General features: G+C 29.7%; 1 protein-coding gene across 1 annotated transcript; it reads right to left on the bottom strand.

The window, feature by feature from the left end:
* Positions 1 to 3,805: 3,805 nt before the first annotated feature.
* Positions 3,806 to 4,970, bottom strand: LOC123229442 (glucuronoxylan 4-O-methyltransferase 3). Its single transcript, XM_044655251.1, has one exon. It carries the CDS (start codon positions 4,815 to 4,817, stop codon positions 3,894 to 3,896), a length of 924 nt encoding a protein of 307 aa, XP_044511186.1. The 5' UTR covers positions 4,818 to 4,970; the 3' UTR covers positions 3,806 to 3,893.
* Positions 4,971 to 16,629: the final 11,659 nt, after the last annotated feature.

The following is a 16,629-nucleotide window of genomic DNA, read 5'->3' as shown; positions in this document are numbered from 1 at the left end:
ATTGAAAAGCTAAGGGCTTTACATGAATGTTGTATTGTATTGTTTATTTATTTATTTTTTGGTGTGTCGTTGGATAATAGTACATTTTCAAATTGATTGGGTATTGGCCAGTACTAGAACTAGTTTGTCCCTTGATTTAAGAACTGAAATCGAAACCTATACAATCGTGTTCCTAGTCAAAACTTATTTGGTTGACTCCAGTTCCGAATCTGGGTATTACAATTTATTTTCTCATGGGATGAGATGTTAAAAGATTCTTCTTCATGAAAACTTCGCTGAATTTCGTTCATTAAAAGTGTCAAGTACATCATCTGTTTCAAGAGGCAAACTCAAAAGTAGAACAAAAAATTGGCAACTATTTCCACCCTTAAACACAATGTACAAAACAATGAGTAAAACAAATCACAAGAAAACTAAAAACCCTCATAAACCTAACTTTAATGACCCAATTCGTGCAATTATTTAATTAATCAATAAATACATAATTAAGAATCAAATAAGTCAGAAATCACAAAACCCAACTAATTTTGGGATGGTTTTGATTCTTTAGAGAGGTGAAATCAAAATCGGCTACTTTCACAAAATTGAGATCAAAATCTACTTGAGATAGGTTAGTATAAGGTAAGAATTAAAACAAAAAATTGGGTGTCTAATGGTTTTATTCTTTCTAAGTATTTTGTTCACCCCTACTCAAATATATAGACTACTTAATTCGTAAAATTTGTTTCTTATAACCATATGCTCCATTCAATTTATTGAAATATAGATTGTTATTCAACCATATTAAAAAATTGTTCCACATAACTATGTTATTCAACCAACTAATTTGGCATCATAAGACACATTTAAAAAAATTACATTAACATAAAGTATAGGACACACATAACCTTGTACCTTTTGTCTCTTGACACAACAACTTGACTCCTGTCGCGATGATACACAATCACTTTGGCTTAACTTGTTCCTCTTTTCCATCCTTAACTTTACATTAATAGATGAAAGTGTTGACTTAAAGAGTCATTAAAATCTTATTTTGATGATAACAAACTAATATATTCCAAATATATTTATTAATATTGTTACTTGAGTGGAAGGTTACATTACAAAAAATTACCCAATGCATTTGTAGGAAGATCAAAGTGAGAAAACAAAATTTAAATGAAGAATTCTTAAAGATTTGAAGAGAGACTTAACTTTAGATTGTTTTTCTTATAATCATTTAACATTATTCTTAACTAAAAAAATTATGTACATGTGAAAACTCCTATTGAAATTTAAAAATTTTTTTTTAGAAATTTTAAAATTTTTCAGTTCAAATGTCACTTGTCTAATTTAATGTGTTAAACCAAACTTTATCGTTTAACCTAGGGGTGAGCGGGTCAAGATAAATTTTCAGGAACCAGATCAGAACAAGCCGATTCTTAGAAATAAAAATCGGAACCTAAAACTTATAAGGTTAGTTGCTAATAGGAACCCGCCTTATAGGTTTTAGATAGGTTCCAATTCATATTTGGAACCTATAGAGTTTATGAGGGAAAGCAAGTGGCTGGAATAACGGATGCAAAAAAGAAGCTGGGTAAAGGTAGAAGTCTTTAACAACTAGAAACAACTCAAAGCTAACAACTTTACAACACAAGAAAAAAACAAAACAATACCCAGAAACAGAAACAAAAAAATAAAAAAAACAATCACATGCCGACAGAAACAACTTTAACGAAAGCAAGTGGTCGTGTAGCAGTCAGCTGGGAAAGGAAAAAAAATTCTCAAGAAAGGAAGCAGCGGCTGGGGAAGCAAAAGGAATTGGGTTAAGGGAGTTTTTTTCAACCCGACCCACTGCAATTAATTCATTAATTGGGTCGGTTCTGATTCCTAATGGCAATGAACCAAAACCGATCCTGAAATCTATAAGCTCCTTTGATTTAAATCTGAAACCTGTCATATTTTCTTCGGTTCCAGATTAGAACCGAAACGGAATACTAGGTACCTTACGGGTCTAGTTCTGAACGAGTAGTTTGCTCATCTCTAGTTTAACCTATTCAAAATAATGTGTTATCAGATCGTGGGCTCAAAAGTTATATCTGAAAGTTTAGATATTATTAGAATTTTTAAAATGGACTAAACTATTATTTTTTATAGATTTAAGAGAAATTATCATTTTTTTAAAGTTGAGAGAGCAAACTAGAATTATTTTGGTAGATCGAATTGATCAAAATCACCATTAGAATTTCACTTATGGGATCAAACAAAAGCCATATTTTTGAGCTTTAAAAATCTGATTAACTGAATTCAAATTTAGTCAAGTGGATTCAAATTTTGTCGACCAAGTTAGGTGATTAACTTTTTAATAACTAGTGCCATGTAGGCAGCATTTAGATGTCATGTGATATCCAAACGACCTCTTTCTAACCTCATTTCTAAGCACATCTTTGCATTCTTCTTGGCATTTTCAGCTTGGATGTGTTTTTGGCTGTCAAATTCGTGCTCCACCTTACAAAATTATAATTTTGCCGTTCTGCGCACATTTGGAGCACTTTTGTATTTCATAGCATTCCCATGCATCTATGGTGGTATTTACTCACTTTCTTTTGCCTTTTTAATAACAGATTAATTTTGTATTTTACTTAGTCTAAGTGGGTAATTGTAGGAGTAAGTCATGTCGTGCATTAAGGATTTTAAGACTTGGCCAATACTAGGGAACATAGGATTGTTAGGCAAGCCACTAAGTCAACATTGTTGCTTTCATGGATTATATTTCCTTTGTCTTGTTGGCTAATTCTCTTATTTATTTCTTATTGATAATGACATGAGGGAGAAATTTATGAGACTAAATATTTGATATGGATGAAATCATTATCAATGACATATATTACTTTGTAAATGGATGAAATGGATTACATCGTAAAATGATATGGCTGAAATGAATTGCATTATTATTTGATTATGATGTATACGTTGAGTGAGATAAAACTTTGTTTTTTAAAGCAAATATTTTTCAAACATTTCTTAAAAATCAAATAATTTTATATTTCAAGAAAGTACATTTATTTGCGTATTTCCTAAAATTCGTTTAAGTATATGTGTATTTGTCATAAAAAAAAAAAGAAATTATTGACTCAAAGAGTTATTATGTATTAGAATTAGTTATACTTTGCTAGGTTATCATAAATAGTTTTGATTTCTTAAAGTATTGTAAATAATAGACATATTAATTTAGATATCGATAATGATATAATACTGATTGATTAAGTTTTACTTATTTTTAATTTAAATTATTTAATTATATGATGATATATTATAATTAATATCTAAATTAATATTTATTATTTATATATATAATTTTTTTGGTATATTTAGGATTTTTTTGTTGGGTATAAATCTCTCCTAATGTAACCATTTTTAATTAATATCTCCAAATTAAATTTTATGGATTGATTCAAACTTTACAAACCCCTGTGAAGCCCAATTGTTGCACTGGATCCATTGTTGAAAGGCTCAATATAATCACGAGACATCGTCAATTAATTTTCTTTGTATGACAAAACATACTCAATTAGAATTTGCCCTTCTTTTTACTCATAATAATAATAATAGTGGTGTTTACGTAATTTTCCCACCACCCAATTAAGATAAATTAATTAGCATTACCTTTATTGTTGACTTATTATTATTTTTCATTCACATTTTGGCAATTAAATGTTGTTTAGGGGAAGTAATATGCCTCTTAGAAATTCTGGAAAAAGACTAAAGTTACTTAAGCCAAACCTCATCAACCAAATTGTAATTTTCCTGACAACAATTCAAAGGATTAAAAGAAACCCTATTTCTCTTTTCATATATAATACTTATTCATCCACAAAGAAAGAAAAAAAAAAAAGGGAGAAATATATAATAAATCAATTAAGCAAAGGGCAAAATGGCCTATCCGAAAGAATCCTATGATTTGGAATTGTAAAATGCCTAATCCTGCCTTCTTGTTCTCTCAAATATCCTTCGCAAAGAAACGTCTTTGAAAATTTATCCTCCACCACTCTATCTACATCATGCACAAACACATCCGTCTCCCCTTCCTCTCTGTTCCTCGCCATCAACCCCGCCGTGTATATTGCGCTCATCCTCCCCGGAGCCTCGTCGTGATACCCTGTCGGAGCGTCCACCATAATTAAATCCCACTCTATGTCATAAACGTCGCTCGGGAACCCCTTCAGCGCTAGCTGACACTTTGAAAACCTCGGATCACTCACGGCCTTGCATTCATTTCCCATTCCGATCTTCATCAAGTCGTCAGCTTGGTGGACTTTCGTGTCGTACTCGACGTGGTAGGATTCGAGAGTTGGGAATTTTTCTTTGATTTGGTGGATCCAGGCTTTGTCTTCTTCCAGGAAAACTGTACGGCCTCCGTGGTTGAGAGATGTCCACATGAGGCTGTCATGGCCGAGGCCGAAGACGAGGAAGTTGCAGGGAGATTTCTTCTCGAGCACTCGCAAGGAGACAGAGATTTCCTTGAGGGTTTGTTGTGGGGTGATGTTTGTAGTTACATAATGGACAAGAGCGTTGGCGAGAGATGGTGGAGCTTTGGTGCAAGTTTGTGGGAAAGGAATAGAAGGGCAACGTGGTTTTGTTGATTCTTGTTCTTGTTGTTGTTCCTGATCTTCATTTGTTGAGTTTGAGAGATTAGTTTGTGAAATGGCGGTGGAGTTAATTTCTTGAGAAGATGAAGATGAGAAGGTTGTTCTTATTATGAAGAAGAGGAGGAGGAGTAAGAAGGCAAAGAGGATAATGACCTTGATGTTGAGGGGAAATTGAGGCTTGGATCTCATGGCTTCTTTGGTTTTGAGGCTTTTGTGATTATGGGGAAGGGGAGACAGAGACAAAGCTCAACGAGTGGAGTAAATTAAGGACTAAGGAGGATAGAAAAATGTAGCATTAGAAAAAGGGACTCTTTTTCTTAAAGAAATAGATAGTGGAAGAACTCGTGAGATTTTGGTTTGTTTGGTGGAGGTTTAAAATCTCATAGTGTCACCTTCATGGTAAGCCTATCATGCACCCTCCGTGGGAAGACCAGGAAATCAATTATAAATCCAATCCCATATAAATGAATATAATTACAATAAAACAATGATTTACACCTTTTTTTTTTAATATACAATTATATATATAAATAATATGTTATTATGTTATTAGATGGTTTTAGATTAAAAAAATATCTAATCACATAATAATATATTATCAGTATATTCAGTTACATATTTAAAGTGTATATCTATAATATTTCTTATATAATTAAAAAGACATGGAATCAATTACATATCCAAACCTAGATTAATTAATGTTGTTAACAAGACTTAGGATTAATAATAAATCCAATCCTAGAATAATTAATGTTATTAAGAAGACAATTAGTGACAATATATGGGATTTAACTATTAAGCATTAATTGACAGGTTCCATAGTTGTTACTTAGAAATAGGCAGTAGAAGATAAGGTCTCGAAATCAAAAGAAAGAGAAGTTAACTTGAAAAAGAAGAGGAAAAATGATTTGAGTATGTGGGTTCTTTTTTTGAAGTATTAGAAATGAAGAAAAGAGAAGATTGGAGCATTGAAAATGACAAGCAAGCTACCATGGATGTGTTGGTAGAGTTGATTGAGTGATGAATAATTAAGCTTTTTATTATAAGTTAATTCTTAAAATTAAGGTGGCAGATGTGAAGTAGTTGAAGAGGTTGATGATGATACAAATTTGAAATCTCATATCTCCATCATTATTTATGTGTAGAGTTTTAATTAGGAGTTCAATTTTGAAAAGGGGAACATGGTGGTTAGAGGCTTTTGATTTTATTATTATGAATGTTCGATTTGTCTTAATACTTTTTCAATAGTTGTGATGATGCATTATAAATTATCTAACATGTATTAAATCCAACAAATATCAACTAAACTTTCAATTTATTAAGTATAATTTAGGTGTTTATTTTGAAAGAATCATATATGGGGGGGTATTACCATATTGTAAATGAACATCATATTATCTCTCTTTTTAGTCAAGCTCGTACTTGTTTAATTTAAATTAAATTTATTTTGAATTCATTCAAATTGAGTTGGTAAAAAACTCGAGCCACTATTACTCATATATTGCCTTCATTGAGCCCAATAGTCTTCAACTTTTCTATTTGTTGTAGAGAATTTCAACACACACATATATAATTTATGTTTAACCTTGTAAATTATTCAAGTTAAATCAAACTATTAGTACATGTTAACCAAAAAACTAAAATGTTTAATTGTTATTACCTCTTTCTTGTGTTTCCAATTATTTAGTGAAGAAAGTGGAACAATTACTAATTATTATGTCAATGTCAAGCCAGACATTTTTGTCAATTTCATTGCATGTCGTCCAAATTATTGTCCTTTAGGTTACAATGAAGATGACCCAGATGCCATGTATACAACATCTAAAACAAGATTCATCTAAGGTAAATCAATTATATGTTCAATCTTTTTTTATGAGACTGTTGTTTCTAAAGTAAAGTTTTTCTCTAGTTATAGCTAACCACCTTTTATATAGTGGGGAGTAGGGTTACAAATGAGTCAAATTGAGGTCTAGTTTGACTCATCAACCAAACTTGAACTTGATATTAGGTATTCAATGAACTTGTGAACTTATAGTTTAATTTGAGTAAAATATCAATAAATTTTTAAAAGTTTTGAATTTTGTACTTACATCCCTAATTAGTAAATATGTGCATTATTTGTGTTTCCATATTATTTGCTATTAAATAGGTTCAAAAACATTTTTAATTTTTGAACCAAAAACATATTCAACGCGTATTTTATGTCATTCTCATATCAAATACGAATTATACGTCATATTTTACATTTACTGTATTTTTAAATTTTTGACTAATCTTAAAATACAAAATTATCTTTTTTATTTTTAATTATTTACAAAAATGCCACTACGATTTACCAAAAAACCCAATAACATTTCTTTCTTAATTTCTAGCCCTAATTTTACGTTTTCTTTTCCCTATGGCTTGTACAAAGATTCATTCTAATATAAAGTCTAAAATTCAAACTGAATAATTTAATGTTTTTTTTCCAATTGATTGGTAATTTACTTATTGTATAAATAATTTTGATTATATATTATAGGTTATAAGTTTAATAGTTAATTAAATACTTTACGTTTGAATTGTTATATTGATTTTCAATAAGAGATTTGTGAAAAATATTAAAATTATTACGATATTGTCGTATTTTTAAAAGTTTATTATTGATAATATATCATATTAATCTCAAATAGACAAGTTTCATATTTTTTTCAAATGTAAATTTTAGAGACCTTTTTTCACAAATATATTTTTTATTATTCGCCATATGATACCTGTATAATTTGCATATTATTATTTTTTCGTTCCCATATCTACTAACTAGGGTTACATCCTTAAATATTATCTAAACTTTGAATATTGAAGATAGTTATTCCACCCAAGGACTAGTTAATTCGGTTCATTGGGTCTGTTTGTAGTGAGGATAGTTGATAGTTGGTAATCAATCTATTTCATTTTTCACAGGGAGATTAAAGTATTAAGTGCCTAAAAATAGGAGCCATGAATGGACGTGCATAGTCATGACTTATTTTTCTCTAAATTTGACCACACTCTTTAATTGCTTTTGCCCTTTTCGTATAAAATAACGGAGGAGAAATTTTAAGAAAAATTGATTTTGCTTCACTTGCAGGACCAGCTTCTTTCCCAAAAAGTAAATGAAATAGATATTAACTTGTCACTTAATTAAATAAAATCTTAAGGGGTAGTAATATTTACAAAGGGGTTACAATAATTTGTTGATTTAAAAATTTTATATACTATTATTTTAATGATAATAAATTAATATATTTCTAATTATATTTAGTAATGCCTTTTATTTGTGTGTGATTTTAGATGGCGAGAAGTTACTCAATGCACTTTAAGAAAGCTCAAAATGTGAAATCAAAAGAAAATTAAAATGAATAATTATTGGAGATTTGAGGAGAAGTTCAAGCCTAGCTAGTTGTTTCTTGTGATTAGACATGTAAATGGTTCATGTCAGCCCGTGGATCGGCACGACCACAAACAAGAAAAGTATGCCTCAAGGGCATGACCGAAGTTTTACGTAAAATTATCAATTTTCAGCACGACTTATTTACTCGATAAAATATAACACAAAAAAATCAACTTAGGTTAAACTTTTTTTATATGAAATTTATTTTAGATTAATTTAACATAATTTAAAATTAATTCAGATAGTATTAGAATTCACGTAAAAATACTCTAACATAACACCAAAAAAATTAGGTTAACATTAAAATTTTTAACACGAAATTTATTTCAAGTCAACTTGACCCAAATCAAAATTATATAGTGTAAGAGTTCATATAAAAGTAACTCGATATAATTCAAATCGATTTGAATATTTTGAAAAAATGTTACTTTAATAAAATTTGTTAATGATACATTATAAAAATATTGAAAGACAATATCAATAACAATTGTAATCTTTATAAATTATATATAGTTGAATCTTTATATAATTATAATTACTCATATTATTTGTTATTTTTATTTGAAAATTTTATTTGATTATTAAGTAGTAATAACTTTATTCATTTAGTCAGATTATTGATGTGTTTTAAAGATTTTAATATGTAATTTTTAGATCATTTATAAATAAGATAAAATATTATATTGTGTATTTTATTAATAGTAGATTAAAATAATTTGATAAAGAAATTAAAATGGTAAAAACAATAAATAATTTTAGGAGAATTATGTCAAATTAGATCAATTCGAATATTTAAAAATTGAGTTAAGATTAAAAAATTTTAATATGATTCTAATTTAAATCAAATTAAAGTTAAAAGTCTTTAATATAAAATTCAAATCCATATAATAGAAACTATTAAATCTAGTTTTACATGCAGTGGTAAGACCTACTTTTATGAGAGGTATTGTTCGAGCTTGTGGAGAGGGCCCATACCAACCTAACAAGACCCGCTAATTTAGGGAAACAAAAAACAAACAAGTCAAATTTGTGATCCAAAACCACTGGAGTAGTCATTGTCCAATGCCCACTCCAACAATCCGAATAGTCGGTGGTTTCCAATTGCTCAGTGGTGAAGTATATTTCTGTTTTGTTTTTTTTTTTCTCTCCTCTCTCTCTCTCTCTCTCTCTCTATCTAAATATTCCTATAAATACCACCCTAAAATTATTCAATTTGTATGTAATAACTCAACTCTTAACTCTCTTAATCTCTCAACTCTCATTTCAAGTCAGATTCACTTTATGTCTCTCTCTTTGGATTATTCAAATAATTTTGTTTTCATTATCAATTATATTTATTTTCTCAAATTCATATCAAAATAGGTCTTATTCTAAATAAATTTAATCATTTTGATATTAAAAATAAATAAATATTTTGATGAAGAAACACAATCACAGTAGTCACCACCCAAAAAAAAAAAAAGCAAAAATTAGTAATGTAGAAAATTCAGCACACAAACAGAAGAAAATATTGGTGGTGAAATAGTTAAAAATACATTGTACAAATATTACAATTCTAGTTCAACATATATAAGTTCAAGTGATATGGAGCATCTTTTAGTTTTATATCGTATAATAGATATTAGTTTTATTGTTAAAAGATATAAATATCATAAACTTTTTCGACCAACTGAAAAATCAATAAAAGAAAAAATTTAAAAATATTAGAAAGATGCACCTATATTTGCATCTACTGTACTAGATTCTAAAGCAAAATTATCAAGAGTAAAAAAAATTATCTGAAGTTATTCGGAAAAATCTAGAAACCCCTTTATTATTAACAAAAAAATATGTTAGGAAATTTTTTCTTGAAATGTATTCAATTTATGATGTAAAATAAAACTACGTGTATACACTTTTGATATTAAATATATACACACATAATGTGTCAGAATGTGATTTGGTGACTTTGAATTAATGATAAGCTAATAGATAATTATATAATAACACATTCATTTGTGTATATATTTGTGTATCAAAAATAGGTACACATAACATTACTTAATATGAAATTAGTGCAAACATGTCACAATCATGAGCAAGTGTTAGACAATTTGTGGCATAAAAACAAAATGGGTAGCAAAATATTGATTTAAAGGCCAAAGGTTTATTCCCACCCAAAGTATGTTGGTCTCCTAAGTTTTTATCTCTTAATTTTGAAAATCTCATTTATCCACTCTTAAGTGGCCACATGAAAAATTATATGACAGTTGGCTTCTGCAGCAAGCAGAAGCTAACGACTTTTGTAGTAGGCAGAAGCTTTTGCTTATGGTAGAAGCTGTTCAAAGGCTATTGGCCTCTGACTAGGGGTTATTGTTTTAATTTTTTTTATTTTTTTCCTCTTATATAAACAACCTAAATCTTCTCCATTTTCCAATTTTATTTACAAATCTCTCAATCTCAACTCTTTCATTATATTTTCAATCTCATTTTTTCTCATCAACTCTCTTTTGAAAACTATTTGAATTCACAAACAATAATTCTCTATGTTTATAATTTTGTTTTCATTTCAGTTTTATAATTACAAAATATTAAAAATGGATTCAAGGTCAAATGAATTCAATTTATTTGAATATTATTATGTTGACACTGATGATATTATTGATCATGCACAAGGTGGAACAGGTGAAGCACCAATAGGTGAAAGTGGTACAGACACAAGTAGAATAGGTAGAGCACCAACAGGTGAAAGTGGTACATGCATAAGTTCGCATTTAATAGAGAGAAAAAAAAAAACAAACGTCAATAGTGTGAGAGCACTTTAATCAAATATAAGAAACAATCAAAGGAAAATTAATTCGCAGAGTAATATGTAAACATTGTGGTTCTTATTTGAAATGAGCAAATACGAGTGACATGAGGTATCTTCACTAACACATTAATAATTATTGTAAAAAAATTTCATATGAGCTTAGAGAGTAAAAACAAATTGCTTTCATCAGATCGTGATCTATTAGTCTCGACGCCTATTCAATAGGAGGTTCGAGAAGTTTCAGACACATGAGAGAAGTGTCAACTTTCACATATGATCAAATGAAGATGCAAAACTACATGGTCAAACATGTAGTTGCTTTTGATCAACTTTTTAGTTATGCAGAAAATGAAATTTTAGAATGAATGATGCAAAATAGTGTTCAACATCATGAAAAAAGAATTTTTAGGTCAGATATCATGAAAAATTATGAATTAATAAAATTAAAAGTTATTAGAGAATTAAGTAATTTTAATAGTGTTATTTAAGTAACTTATGATTTATAAACAAATACAAATCAAGATATTAGGTACCTATGTCTAACTACCCATTCTATTAATTCTGACTAATAGTTATACAAAAAAATTGTTGTATATAAAAATTTAGAATATTCGCATAATGGTCTTACAATTTATCGTGCATTAGCAAATATTTTTTACGAATATAAAATTAATAATTCTAATTTTTCAATTACTTTTGTAATACCAAAAAAAATGATAAAGTTATTGAATATATGTATAATCTTCTCCATTTAATAGAAAATTATTTCATATTAAGTATGCATGTCATGTTATTAATTTAATAACTTAAGAAGACTTGAGCCTGAAAACATATACAAATAATGAGACATATCATTGTATACATTTTATCATCCCTATTATGGGTATAAACATATTATTAATTATGTAAATCAATGAGGTTAAAAAGAAAAAAAATTAAAAATAGATATTAAAACTAGGTGGAATTCAATATGCCTCATATTAAAAGCATGTAAAGGGTATGAAGTTCCTATAATATGGTACTTCAATACCCAACCAAAAGATTCAACAAATTCTTTTATTTATTTTTTGATAGATCAAGATTAGGAGATAACTATGACTCTAATGAACATATTAAAGCCATTGAAGACAATCATGGACCATTACTCATGTGTGTATTATCTAACTACTTGTTCAAAATATATAATATGGTAAAAATAAACGATATTTTTTTAGAACATGGGTCTCATGACTCTCATCATACTTTTTAGAATATATCTAGCCAAATAGAACAAAAATTTTAAAAAATATTGGAGTGAAATTACTTTACTTTATTCCGTAGTTACTATTTTAGATCGTTGGACAAAAACTAATGAATTATAAAATTTATTTAATGTTATTAATGAAAATTTGTCAATTAATAGCAATATTAATTCTTTTGAATATATTAAAGATTTTTTATTTGAAATGCATAGTATTTATGAACAAAAATATAGAAGAACTAGACAAAATTTTGTACCAAAGGTTAGTTCTGATAGTTTAGGCAAAAAAAAGTCGTGTATATGGTCATTCTTACGCAAATGCAATCAGTCTATGAGTCAAAGTACAAATTATGGTTAATTTTATAATTATATCAATATTGACCATTATTCAAAAATTGTTTAAAGATATAATACTAAGAAACTAAATGTTTTGACATGGTGGAAAGACAAGACAAAAACTTTTCCTATGTTTGCTACTATGACGGGAGATCTACTAACACCTCTGGTGTCGACTATAGCATTGGAATTCACTTTTAGTGCAAGTAGATGTGTGTTGGATAATAGACGATCCAATTTACACTTAAACATGTTCGGGGTGATCATGTGTATAAAATATTGAGTCAAAGCTGATTTCAAATTACAAAATCGGGTGGCAAAAACTATCTTTAAAGAATTCACAAATTTGGATGTTGAGGATGATTAGATAAATGGTATGATATATTATTTTATTTATATTTGTAATTATACAACATATAAATTAATTTATTTGTACTGTGTTATCATATTTTTCATCATATAACCACAATATTCCTTTGCCACAAGTGAATGATTATAAATAAAATATTTAGGGGAACTGTCCTCAATTTTAATAATTGAAAATTTTTAAAAAAATTTGTTTAAATGGGCGAACCTATAGGTTAGCTCGATTAAGGCCCAACCCTATATATATATGGTCAAGCCTTGGCTCTTAAAAATTTCATGGGTCGCCTTAACCCAAAGGCCCATCACTGTGTAGACTAAAGACCCCGATCCAACTTATGAACATACTTATGCCCTATATCCATAAGTGATATCGTCCCAAATGGCTAAACCTAAGATCATCTCGGTATTCTAGATATCATGTGAAAGCATACAATATCCTATATGTCAACCACTAATAGCGCATATTTTACAATACCGATCATATGTCAAATGTAGATATGTTTTTATTATGTTCATAAGGAATATGTATTTATAATGATCAAAACAAACCATACTTTGTCAACTTTAGCCTATGCGAGAAGCCTTGATTTTTCTCCTCATTTTTCCCTTTTATAGTATCTTGAAGAAGGCACGGTCATTTGTGATTTGAGCCAACCTCATTTGTATCCTACAATATACAAGTCAACCACCCATTAAAGGACATATCAATGCATGTCCAATTTGTTGTGAGGTACAAGTGTCGCAACATGATTAGGTAGTTGTCGATGTGCTAAAAAAAGACATACAAATGCAATTAGGTAGTTGTCAATGTGCTTTAATTAATAACTACTTAATTTATAATAGAAAAGACATTATACGTTTACAACTCCCGTACCACGTCTATAAGCCATCCATTTTCATCGCACAACTCATTTCACTAGCCAATTTTCAAGTGGGACCCATCCAAATAAGTTGATGTCACCTCATTAGCCTTCTCTTCCTTGTACCATTTCAAAAATTTGACCATCTCATGTAGTTCACCTCTCTGTATTGTTGGTCAGCTAACATTTTGTGGTCACCTCTCCCTCAAAGGGTTGGTATACAAGCTGATGAGTGAACAACCCTTTTTAACAATCTTCTCTCTGATGTCCTCTAGGTGTCAGATCTAGTTTATATTGATGTCTTCTCAATACTACAAGCAAAGGTGACCCTAGACGAGTGACATCATTATGAGCGGACACCTCAATGATGACCTTGAGGACTCAAGTTGTATTATAATGTAAAAAATTATCTTACAAATATGTTTTTTTATGGAATCATTTATTGAATACATAAAAATTTGTTTAAAGATACTAATGTCGTCTTTAGGGGGAGGAGGAAGAGGCGCATACATGTGATGTTGCTCGACAAGTTTATTGTTAATCGTCTCAAAGCATTTGTCAAACTCTCCAAATTGATGATCACTGTATCCATGAATTGGTGTAAAATGCTCTTGAGCAACAAACATCTACTCAAGTTGGTCAAAATTAAAATAGGCTGAAAGACCCTTTGTGAGAGGGAGGGAGAGGGGGGGGGGGGGGGGGGGGGCTACAATGTAGTGGGTTATTGTATGACATGATCAATGGCCTATGCGAACAGATATCCTAACCATATGATTGGGTTAGGGGATTTAACAATTGATGGGAGAGACAAAGAAATATATATGAACTACATACAGGTGTTTTCTAAGAGACTTAGTGAGGAGAATAAATAGCCATAGGAGATGGAACAAGGCTATAATACTGATTAGGTTCACCTACTTAACTCAAATATTCTAATGCTTCTTTATCCCAAGATGATTCCCTCATCTCCCTTGAAGGAATTAAAATAGAAGCCACAACATTTTGTCCAATGTGAAAAATTCTAAGTTATAATAAAAACCATGATTTTAAACTAAAATAATGAATAATGGTCATATTGTATGGGATAAGCTCTAAATATGGTGTTAACATGTTCCCATCTTGGATGCTTAGTTGTCCTCCATTTTAACATCTGAATGAGCCTATCTCTGAACTTGTAACTCATGAAACCCCTTAGATCGCTTAGAGTTTTATATATATATCCAAGAAAAAAAGATTGTTTGGCTAATATAGTTGTATATAATCATAAAATATAAAAACAATATATCCCAATAACGCATAATAAAGTTACCTAAATTATGCTATTGCTTATTCCATTAATGCATAGTTTTGCACCTCGATACCTTCAGTGTACAATGGAAGACCACCTGACTCATGGACTCAATGGTCATTGTCCCCCATGAAAACTTATTAAAAGCATCCTAATCATTAACTAGCTGCAAGATGCGATCTGATATCACTTTTTGATTATCTGCTTCTATTATTCCATAATGGAGCAAATACAACACTACTAATTTAATAGCATCCTCATCTCGGATTGTAACACCCCTCTTTGATACATATCCCTATACAAAATATGTACTCGAAGAGATGTGTCTAATTAAAACTTAATATGCAAAGAGTTAAATTAAACGTGTCGAAATAAATATCATCCCACAAACCCAAAACTGTATGTATTATTTTATAACTCAAAATAACAAAGTTTTAAATGTCAAATTATCAAAATCCAATATGCATAATAAATAATTACAACTCAAAATGAATAAAAGTCCAATCATGAAAAATGATGATAATACCCTTATCCTCAGGCATCTCTACAAGTTGCCCGTTGGCTTCTTTACTATCGTCCCGCTACTCTAAAACATTACTTGCAAAACAATATAAACAAAATGCATGAGTGAAACATACTTTGTAAGTCTGTCATCCATAAAATACAATACATATTCCCAATTCTATACACAATGAAATTTACATGTCCTTCACTATTCTATTTGTGGTCCCACGAATGTTTTTCTAGTATCTTAGATAGACATCCTAATTATCTCAGTGCCTAACATCTTTTCCCCAGTGGTAGTGCCATCTCAAATGATTAATACCAAACATTGTAAATCAGTGTCCCAGATGTCTGGTGAAAGTAGGTGACATCCCGAATGTCATCCATAAGGTGTACCCTGTACACATGTCGATTGGGCTTGGGCTAATGATATTATATCAAATGAATAGTGAGACCTCAAGCCTCTTCTGTTAATGCACATGCATCCTAGATGTTACAACGCCCGTTGTCGATGCATAATCATCTAAAGATATCAAAGTCACACAAACTTGTCCTATTGTTTTCACTAGCACATTGTACACAACTTTGTGGTTCAAACTAGCCTATTATATTGTTTGTCAATTTTCGATCTAAAATCACTCCAATCGAGGTATGTGCCATTATTGTAACACCCCTCTTTAAATATATATCCCTACATAGAATATACATCTAAAGAGATGTGTCCAATTAAATTTTTCATGCATAAATATTTAAATTAAACGTATAACAATCAATAATATCCCAAGCTCCTACAAGTGCATTTATTATTTTATAAACCAAAATAATAAGTTTGAAACACCAAACTATAAAATCCAATGTGCATAACAAAAAAATACCACTTAAGACAAACAAAAAGTCCAATTATGAAAAAAACGATAATGCCCCTACCCTTATGTGCCACCATAAGTTGACCCAATAGCTCTTTCACTATTGCTCCATTACTCCATAACTTTACCTACAAAGCCATATAAATAGAATACGTGAGTGAAACACATTCAATAAGTATGTAATCCATATGACTCAACATATATCTACATGTCTATTCATAATGAAGTTTATGTGTCCTTTAGTTCCCAGTTTATGGTATCACGAATGTTTTCCAAGCATCCCAGATACCTATCCAAATTATCTACCCATCTAGATTATCTCGCCATCTAACACCCTT

This window comes from Mangifera indica, chromosome 11 (genome assembly GCF_011075055.1).
Source record: "Mangifera indica cultivar Alphonso chromosome 11, CATAS_Mindica_2.1, whole genome shotgun sequence".
Lineage (NCBI taxonomy): Eukaryota > Viridiplantae > Streptophyta > Magnoliopsida > Sapindales > Anacardiaceae > Mangifera > Mangifera indica.
This window is presented reverse-complemented; position numbering and strand designations above follow the sequence as displayed.

What these genes read in the sequence shown, in the direction of transcription:
- LOC123229442 (XM_044655251.1), bottom strand. Translation starts at nt 4,817, where the DNA reads ATGAGATCCAAGCCTCAATTTCCCCTCAACATCAAGGTCATTATCCTC.